At 30.8% G+C, this 10,827-nt stretch overlaps 1 protein-coding gene across 4 annotated transcripts; it reads left to right on the top strand.

The window, feature by feature from the left end:
• The first annotated feature begins 2,004 nt into the window (after nt 1–2,004).
• Nucleotides 2,005–9,865, top strand: LOC143912448 (uncharacterized). Of its 4 annotated transcripts, none has more exons than XM_077431760.1 (7): nt 2,005–2,265; nt 2,430–2,544; nt 3,766–3,912; nt 4,003–4,242; nt 4,336–4,449; nt 5,670–5,988; nt 6,065–7,420. In XM_077431760.1, exons 3-7 carry the CDS (start codon nt 3,781–3,783, stop codon nt 6,346–6,348), a joined length of 1,089 nt encoding a protein of 362 aa, XP_077287886.1. In that variant the 5' UTR covers nt 2,005–2,265; nt 2,430–2,544; nt 3,766–3,780; the 3' UTR covers nt 6,349–7,420. The 4 variants fall into 4 exon arrangements, 3 of the variants coding, with proteins under 3 accessions (XP_077287886.1, XP_077287866.1, XP_077287877.1); XR_013260639.1 differs by lacking the exon at nt 2,430–2,544 and adding an exon at nt 7,860–9,865 and having other exon boundaries at nt 2,011–2,080; nt 6,065–6,812; XM_077431751.1 differs by having other exon boundaries at nt 2,011–2,080; nt 6,065–7,332.
• Nucleotides 9,866–10,827: the final 962 nt, after the last annotated feature.

Raw genomic sequence — 10,827 nt, 5'->3', positions numbered from 1 at the left:
ATGCAGCACTAAAACATCCAAGTGGTCGGTAAAAATATTTTTACTTGCTTCAATATTGGCTGTGGCCCAGAAATCTTTGGAAAGTGAAAACCTATCCAACCCATTCTTTTGTAAATTTGATTTCCATAACTTTAATTTTTTAATGAAATCTTTTCTTTGTCTTTTTGAACAAGTAGGTGTATTTGTGATCCCTGCATTGAATTATTTAAACCGCTCAATTTTCCAAATAGGCAAGTTTAACAATAAAATTATCGTTCGTCCACAAATGTGCCTCTTCTTGATGGTTTTCTTCGAGAAAGGTTGCTATTTCTTCTTTGAGTTCAAACACCCTTTAGAATCATTTTTGCACGAGATAGCCAGCGAACTTCACAATAATACAAAAGTGAGGTATAATTGGCTTCCATATCAGCACACAGCTTTGCAAACAGCTTTGCTCTCAAAGGACTATTCTTAATGTAGTTTATAATTTTTATAACTTTTGTAAAAATGATGTTCAGTTCTTCGCTCATATTTTTTGACAATAGAGCTGCTCTGAGAATCATACACTGTGTCCAGATAGCATGTGGTGCTTTCTTTTTGATCAATGCTTTAAGACCTGCTTTGTGTCCGGACATTGAGTGAGCTTCGTCGGTACACAGTCCAATTATTATTTTATGTCGTTCACAACGCAATTATTTCACTTTATGTCGTTTTCTTCAACAAAACTGTCTATTATATTAAAAATTTCAATGGATGTGGTCTTCCCAAGAATGTGTTTGCAAAATAATATATCTTCTAATATATTATTATCCGCGACATATCGAACATATGCAATTAAATGGGCATCTTTAGCTAAAACAGAGCGTTTGCAAGGGCGCAATTTTTAAAATCTTCTTCTCCGGATAATTTTTTATAGGAATTAAATGTATCTATAAAAATGAAAGATAAATAAAAATTAACATTCATGCATTGAATTTTCACTGTTAAGCTACGATATGAAGTTTTATTTATTTGTAGATATTATGGTATGAAAATTATTTTTTTATTAAAAAGTTTTGGTGCCTTCCCTGGCAATAGTCCGCGCCTCCCCTGGGAGGCGCGCCTCCCAGTTTGGAAACCGCTGATCTACTGTATTTCAGAAGTCCTCATCTGATATGAGACCATTGATCCGATTATAGTTAACTGCTGAAATCTCTTTTCAAACTAATCTTGAAACATTCGAAGTTGTTCAACCAATAATGATACGTTGGATTCACTGTCATCTGCCATTTCCTTCATATTTGGGAAATGCACGAGACAGAAATAAGTTAACAGAACTTATAATTTCAACTACACTAAGTAGCCAGTGCAGTGTTGACAACATAAACATGTCGAATTATGCCGACAAATGAGTTCGAATTACATAATTATTAAATAAGTAATTTAGAGACTCATAAAAATAAAATTAGAATAAAAAAGTTCAGTAACTATCGAATAGTGGCGAGCACACACAAATCAGTCAGCGAGCGCCATGGTGCCCACGGGCACGGGGTTGGGGATTCCTGCGATACATATATCAGTGTCGTGCGCTGAAATTCTCTCTTTTTGTCGTACAGTCTTACTTAATGTGCACGAGCAGGATACAAGAGGAACAGACTGCTCCTCTTGTATCCCGTTCGTGCACATTAAGTAAGGCTGTACGACAAAAATAGAGAGAATTTCAGCGCACGCCACTGACATATATTTATGTACATTTTGCGTAAGCCTCATACTAAATAAAGGCTGACAATATAAGGCCCCGTACTCACCAAGTTGTAGTAACAGTTCGTGCAGTTACAAAGCAGTGAGAACGCGTCGTGAACCGAGTAACTGCAACGACAAAAAAATTAAAGACTTTTTAGTTTGCAACGTTCTGGTCCGATGCATTTTCTGTTTCGAGTGTGTGCAATAATTGGATGAAGATGAGGTCATAAAGAGAAAAGAGAATGGGCAAAAGCCAAAAGAGTCGAGCCAATGATAACGATAATGGCCGTATTTGGCAGTGTTATTGGCGAGTGTTATTGATCTGGTGTTGGAGTGCGGCTGCGGCCGGCGTCGGCGCCCCCAAGGATACTCCCACCAGGTATCTTCTCCCCCCTCCCCTCCCCTCCCGCTCCCGTCTTCGCCCCGCGCCCCGCGCCCCCGCCCCCGCCAACGCTCACTCTCCTGTCACTCGTCACTCGTCACTTCGCATACTCTACTGTACGAATTGGATTACGGATTACTTTCCAAATGACTACTTTTTATTTCTAATCAAATTATTCAAATGTACATATTTAATCATCTTATTTCATTATTCATCTTTCGATGATTCAAATTGCACAATTGATCCATTCGATTGTGCAAGTGCTGTCACAGCACTGCTATGGAATATATGTGGATTTTTTTACGCATTTTTCCTTCCCTTATCTATTGTACGTTTTTATTTTTAGTTCTAACTAAATGGTTGATTGAAAATGGTAGACTCGTTGCAGGCGTACAAGTCAATCAAATAGATGTACAATTTGTGTAAATTTTAGTGTTGTTCCATGAGCAAGTCTAAAAAATGTAAGATATAAAAACATTCATTTATATATGTATGTATGTAGTTAAAAAAACATTTAATTTTAACCACTCTTAGTCTGCAATCACAATAAAATTAATATTATTCCAAGGTTATATATATTTTTTAATTGTATGCTTTCACTTTTCGTTACTTTCCCATTGTATAGACACTTCTTAAACAAAATATATATATATATATATATATATATATATATATATATATATATATATATATATATATATATATATATTTTTTGTATTTAAAAAATAACTTATTCACTCAATTAACAAAGGAGATGGCATGCCATTCTTACAAAAACGAGGAATCTTGGCAACAATGATGTTATGTGCAAGAAAACATTAAATGAATCTCTAATTGTCATGTCGAAAGAATGTCAAAATCCCATATGGATATTGGTTGGGCAAAAGTAGTTTTGGATATTTGTGATGGCCATTCGATTATTATATTGTTGGTCTAGAAAATTGAGAGATTAAATTGTAAGAAAAATGCACTGGGAATTTTAACAAACGGCCCAAATAAAATATAGAAGACAAAAGATCAATTGTCGAAAGCTTCTTTACAAAGAGAAAGAATATTGTCGATAGAGAACTTCCTCAACAGTGGATTTTTGGAAAACTGTGTCAGAAGATTAACCAATTTGAGGGTCAAAGTGGCTGACCGCAGTTCAATGATTGGAAAAAAACTGGATTTGAACATTATAAAGTCAATAAGAGCTACATTTTGGTTGATCCCTAACCTGGTGTCCATACTCAGAGGGTCAAGTATACATAAATACGGTGGCCTAATTAACCACACTGAAAAACTATCGATCATCATTTGAAGTCGAATTCATTTGGGGAGAGCTGGTCAGAAACGACAATATATTCGAGTCACTTTTGGACGCAAACAAAAAATTTTGCCCTTTGGAATCTGAATTATTATATAATATTTAATTTAAAATTATTACATAAGTTTATTCAATTATTGAAATAAGAGGTTAGGTTTTATTTTTAATAAAAAAATAACATTATGTTTAAAAGAAATGCCTCTGGATAATGGGAAAGTACCATTTTTTCTTTCAATTCATTCTATTTAGATTTATTCATTATGTATGTATGTTGGATATCGACCAATTCTATAATTTTAGCCATTGTTAATATTAATATTCAAGCTCTCAATGCTATTTGAATACCTTTATTTATATTTTTATATTTCAATTTCAGGTATGTGTTCTAGCCATGAGAACCAAGACCTTCCTTATACTGTCCGTTTTAGTGACCGGCTTGTTGCTCATCATAATAAATTCCCAACGACCCGATTCGCTCCAGCATATTGTGACACAGACTCATCAACAGATCAGATATTTTCAAGTTAGTCCAAACGTTCATTGATTTCGCTGTACATATGTATACAAATGTGTGTATAAAATTTATTTTGATCCAATACTCGCTTCATTTTAGGAAAACTTAAAGGAAGCCGAAGAAAAACATTTACAAGCAGATGAAAAATATCTCAACCTGTTAGGTCTCGTAGGAAAGACTGAAGAATGGCACAATACTTCCGTGCCGGCAATAGTAAGCTACGTTTTCGATGGTCAATATGTGCAAGCCATCGGACTGGTGCGAAATATCGGATCAAAACTGCCAAATCACACGCTTATCTTATACGATCTGGGACTTTCCAAATATTCACTAAACAAAGTAAATATTGATAAAGTCAATGTCATTATAAATGTTTTTCTTTTAAAAAATGATTAATTTTTTTAAAACTAAAATTTGTATGTACATTTTTAGGTGCAGACATACTGTAATAGTTCAAAATGTATGATAATAAATTTCGATTTGTCCGTTTTTCCATCACATGTGTCAGAAGAGAGACTTCACGCATATCGACCTTTAATAATTCAGGTATAAAATGATTGAAAAATATAGCCACATACTACATACATATGCATGAATGCTTTTTTACTTTATCTATAAATATACGTATCAATAGATGAAGTTTTATGATCATTAGAAAATTCGACCTTGAGATTTTGACTGATTTTGATATCAATAAATTGGAAGTAGTACTTTTACTCTTGGGTTTCGTGTTTTTTGTTTTTCTCGGAAACCATTCAACATATCGAACTGAAATTTCATTTCTATAAGTTTCAGCTGAAGATTGGGTAATACAATAAATTTGATAAAGATCTGCCGACCAGAAGGGGCAGTTTATTTTTTCAAAGTACCCCAATTTAATAAAATCTGCGGTATCTTTTTTACTGGGATAAAATTTAGCATCTTAAAATATTTGTTCCAAAAATTAATTAAACAAATTAATATTTATCAAATACAAATATAATTTTTTGCAATCATGTATTTTTACTTTATCTAAGTTTTAAATGAAATCTTTTTTATAGTATGAATATGATGCCATAATTTTTATTTTATTTAGGGTCATACATCAACTAGATGGTAATTTTCATTCGTCGATTAAATTGTATTGTTATTGCAAATCTAATATATAATGTCGACAGAGACTTTGTATGTATGTTTGTTTGTTAGTGTTGTAGAATCCGTGAAGTTCAATTTAATAAAAAACAAATGAGTACACAAATAAATTGAAATAAAATAAAACTATTCAAATAAATTTAATAAAATGTTTACTATTAGATTGGCCATGTTTAAGCGGTTTATATTGCAAATACCGAGTAAAGCCGGGGGGGGGGGGGGGGGAAGACACTAGTAAACTATAAATAATCCTATTTTTATATAATTAGCTAATATTTTTTTAATTGTTCGCAAAATGTACAATAATACAATAGTTTCTTCAAAAGTTTGTACCATAAAATAATTTATTGACGTTCTAACATAAAATACGAATAATAAATAATGAAACTTGACATAAAGACGAAAATAAAAATATACCAAAGACAGCATAAATATTTTGGTACTATCACTAGTACCTAAAGTCGATTTTTCACTCCCAAAAACAGTACCGGTACTAGAATTCCTTCAACTGATCTCTAGTCGTAGTCGGAATCGCGCGAGAAGACAATAAATTTAAATTCAACGTTCAATTTGCAACACTTGATTGATTGATAATATTTATCATTGATTAAAAATCACAAATATTTTTTTTACAGGATGCTTTAAGTAAAGTTGGAGCCATCGTATTCTTAGAATGCGATCAACGATTCATTGGCGAACCTGCTAAAATTAATGAATTGCACAGAGCTGCAGCAGATGGCATTGGCATCATCGCATGGGCCACTCGACCTGCTGTCTCTTCTCTTACACATCCGAAGATGTTTGAATATTTTCACACCGATGCAGATAATTTCTTATTTTTACCCATGGTAAAAGTGATACAGCTGGTGATTGTGCGATCCAATGTGATAACAAAATATATTATGCTACCCTGGGTTCAATGCGCGTTGACCCAAGATTGCATATTTCCAATTGGTAATCTCCACACTGATCAATATGTTTCGTTGACCTTTTAGATTATATTTTATTGTGTTCTATCGTATTGTTTCAGGTGCACAATCTGAAGGCTGTAGATTTGATAAAAAGCCTCAATATAGATATTCTGGTTGTCACAGCTATGACTCGTCAGCTTTAAATATTGTTCTCGGACTTAGATACAACCTTGACGAAAGTCAATACACATATAGAGGAGCAAATGTCTTTTTCAAGAAAACTGCAAACGATAGAGCATACGACGAATACTCTCAACTCGAAAAAAATTCCACTTATGTGATGTCGGACGTCACGGATGAAAACAGTAGCAATAAAGGCGAACAAACCGATGTTTCACAATAGACTGCTCACAGCCAATGGTGGCAAAAATTTAATTTTAAAAGGCATCCGAATATTATGATTTGTTAAAATCGTAATTTTTTTCATAATTATTCATTTTTATTGAATATAAATTGATGACATTTATTGAGCGTTAGCGTTAAAAATTGTGTAAATATACTCAAATTAATAATGAGGGTTTTTTAAGTATGTTTAAAAAGTATTCCGTAAGTTGTTAGTCTTTATACATTATACACATATTACTCGCTTGTTACTAATTTATTCTAGTCTTAAATTACCAAAACTGTTTTGGAGCGGTGAAATTTTGCAGTATACTAAGTTTGAATTACATGGGACCATTATTGCAGATTGCACACGTCGTTTATTTTACTACATCCAAAGATGCGGCAATGTTTCTGTTTTAATATTTCATTGAGCAATTCAGGGTTAAGTATTCAATAAATTTTGATTCTTAAAAATACTACAGCGTATATATAATATATAACTTTTGTGATATTATTAAGATTATTTTTTCAATATGTAGCTACGTTTTTTTCGATTTGATTGTTGCACTTTATTCTTCCTGAAAATTAACTTCCATTGTGAAAATTGTGCATCGTTTATTTTTTTAAATGCTATTTATATAGTTAATGCTTTTTATTGAATATGTGTAAATTAATATACATACAATGAGAATTGAGAAGCTGCTTGAAACTTTTGAAGATATCAAATTTGATTTATTTTAAAATCTGATGTATCATAAAGGGTTGAAACAGTTTCCTGTGATTTAAAATTAATGCTATTCTAATGATTTTTAGTGCATGAATCTAAATTTAAGATTTATACATTAGCATACTGCCTTTGATAAAGTTTTTACATTGTAATTTTTTTTATCACTTGTACAGGACTTCATTTAGGGCACAATTTTCTACAAAAGCGGTTTTTATATAACAAAATTGTTCTATATTAAGCTTAATAAAAACCTGTATACCTTTACATATTTAATTACATACATCGTCTTATTTATGTTCTCAGTATTATCTCTTCATTTTTTTTTTTCAATGGGTGGAAGCTTAATTGTATACAAACTGTGATGAAAAATAAGATTTATATTTGATTTTTTGCATTATCTTATTAAAATTAACGTGTTAAGATTTCAAATGAGTTTACATTGATTTTTCAAAATCTGGGATATCGACTTTCGACTTATTAACACTATGACGGCCGCTGACTCATATTTGTATCATGTTGGGTGCACAACGCTTACTGGCCGCTGACACATATATGATTCACGACTGCGCGAACTGTTTCAGTTCACTGATATATTTTTGTATGTCGTTTTCGTCAATATTTTGTGAACGATGATACAATTTTGTATCACGTTTTCGTCATAAACGTCATCACGTTTTCGTTTATGACGAAAACGTGATACAAACATATATCAGTGGACTGAAAAAGTTCGCGCAGTCGTGAATCATATATGCATTAGCCGACACTAAGCGTTGCGCACCCAACATGATACAAATATGAGTCAGCGGCCGACATAGTGTTAACAAATTTTAACTCAAAAATTTTTCACAATGTGTCAACATTGAAAATTTTCTGATGAATCCAATGTCGATAAACCTTGGGTCAGTGAATAAGCAGTCGTATTTGATGTTTGAATTTGTATATTTGTTTAAACCTTACGCGATACTTATTGAATTTACTTGTATATTTAATTTAGTTTTCTTTAACAGGTTCAATATGTTATATAGTTTTTTTAAATTTTTAAATGCAAAAGAATATTCATAAAATCTGGTACATATGTACATGCATACATATGTCAAGATATCATTGTAAAGGCGAATAAAATTAGAAAGGAAAGTGTTATTTCTTCAGAATTAATATGCATATTGTAATAGATACGTAATATTGTGTACCTACTTGAAAAATTAGTTTGAAATTAAAAATTTTAGGTACTTAGAAACTTTTAACACTTTCGTTATAACTGACACATGCACATTCGTAAAAGTGCAGTGCTGTAATAAAATATCCATAACTTACAAAGGGTTACGATAACACTCGAGTTGTGGGGGTTACATCTCTAATTGTAAATGTATCGCTATTAAGGGTCTCTAGGCGTATTAAAATAATTTGTGCAGCTGTTGAATGTTTGGATGTGTAAGGTTTAGTGCGTTTGAAAAAAATATACTCTCCTTGGGAAAGATATTTTAAAATGCCATAAAGTATACAAATTTTTCATAAAGCTTTCAATCTTTGTATTTTAATGAAATCTTAATCAATTGCGTACATAAACAGATGATAGTGAATTTTTTAAAGATTTTAAAAATAAAATCTACATATACATATTGTATTGAGCGTTGTCTCGTCGTAATTTATGCTCAAAATATGCAATATTTTTTTATAATCAATTTCCGTGTTGAAATCTCATTTTATAATGTGTGTATATAAAGAGTATCCATTTTTTATCAATTACCAAAATTCATTCGAATGATTTTATTTGAATAGATAATGCTTTCTCATTTGTAGAATTTCATTATTGAAACGAAACTGTATATCAATGAATATTAGGTGTATTTTATCTGAAAATTTAACTGTATGTTAAATTATGCTATTCGTAAAAACACAATTGTCTTAAATTTTTAGGAATAAATAAAGGCATAAAAATTTCTACTAGACATGTCATTTTTTTATCAGTGCAAAAATTGCAATGACATTTTTACCAAAATATTTTTTTGCTGTCGTTTGATGTGCATATATCGTATGTATGTATATTTTTTTATCGTCTTAATTAATTAATGAATTTTAAAATATAGCGATTAACTTTTCAAGTTGTTTTGTGTCAAATCTCCAGATTGCAAGTTGAATTAAACAATATTTCATATTTTTGTCTAATTTATTTATGATTACAAGATACGTGTTGATTTTGGATTTTAATAATCAGTTGTATGTATTTTCATTTTATGTGTGGCTGTGTATTAATTAGTTTTTAATAATGACTGTATGGTATTGTTACGTAAAATATTCCCTTAAACGAATTTAAATTTTCTGAAACTTATGTAAAATACATACATATATCAGTGCGTTGTCAATTGTAGGAAATAAATTGAGAATTGAGGTTCTTTTTTTTATACATGCATACTTCCCTTCAAACTTCTAATTTGCAATTACATATTGTACTTTATTTGCAATTACATATTGTAATTACTATTACTCAGTTAGGAAAAGGAAAGACATGCAAATGATGATCTAATATTTATGATAGATTTAAAAACATAAACAGTGAAATTTATAATAAGTAACATTCATCTGTCGCATAATTATTTCTTTAAAACACATACATACCTAGATCTCGTGGAATTTGGTAATTTTTTTGACTGATTTCATTCAAACCAGTGATGATTTTTTTCATTTAAAATATGTATTTACCGAATTTATTAAAATATATTTACATATATATTGCCAAATGCTATACAATAATTTATTATATTTTCATATGTTGCTAAATGCTGAATAAAATTTTCATTTAATTTCAATGAAGTTTGATTTTATCTTTTAATTTAAATCATTTTTAAATTTATATTTTTGTTTTGTGTAAGTAATATTTCAGATTCTAAAATAATTTATAAAAGCGCTAGATAAATTCCTACCATTTAAGGTGCCTCTTATGATCGGTACGCACCAAACCAACGACGATTTTGGGCCAACTTTTAAAACCAGTAGCGTACAAAATATCGAAATAAAAATTAAATTAAAAAATTTAAGCTAAAGAGCGAGGTTGAGCTAAAATTAGATCATCGTTGATGTTTTGAATTACGACGATACGCATTACAACCAGAGAAATATTATAATTTCTCTGATTACGAACGAAAAAAACCTTGTTATTTCTTATTCAAAGTCGTCACGATATACTACTATGTTTCCACCGTCGATGAAACATTAAACAAAAAAACTGTCGGTGATTTGTCAAAGGGTTTTTTTTTCTTTCGTCGAAATAAAATTAATAATCACATTATCCGATAAATTTTACCTCTGAGATGGATTTAATTATTTGATTTATTTCGACGAGAGAAACAATTGAAGACATTATCCGATAAATTTTACCTCTGAAATGATTTAATTAATTGATTTATTTCGACGAGAGAAACAATTAAAGACTAAAAAAATTTCGATTGATATACCGACAACGCACCGGATTGCGACGATTGCTCGGTCACCCATACTAATACATGAGATATTCTCAGTAACTGCGCATTACGGGGAAGTAAAAATAATAATTCTTTGATTTTTTTTCGATCTTAGTGCGTATCTTCGTAAGTCAAAACATCTTCAACAAACAAAAGTCGAGGATTACCTGTATGTGATTTTTGATGATCTAATTTTAGGTCAATCTCAAAAATTTATTTAAATTGGGCATGTTCTGTTTTAACTTTCATTATTTTATTATCACTTAATATATCGCTCAACCAGTTTTCTCGTGACCGATTTTAGGGTGTGACC

This window comes from Arctopsyche grandis, chromosome 1 (assembly GCF_051622035.1).
Source record: "Arctopsyche grandis isolate Sample6627 chromosome 1, ASM5162203v2, whole genome shotgun sequence".
Lineage (NCBI taxonomy): Eukaryota > Metazoa > Arthropoda > Insecta > Trichoptera > Hydropsychidae > Arctopsyche > Arctopsyche grandis.
The sequence above is the reverse complement of the archived record's forward strand: the minus strand, read 5'-3'. Positions and strand labels throughout refer to the sequence as shown.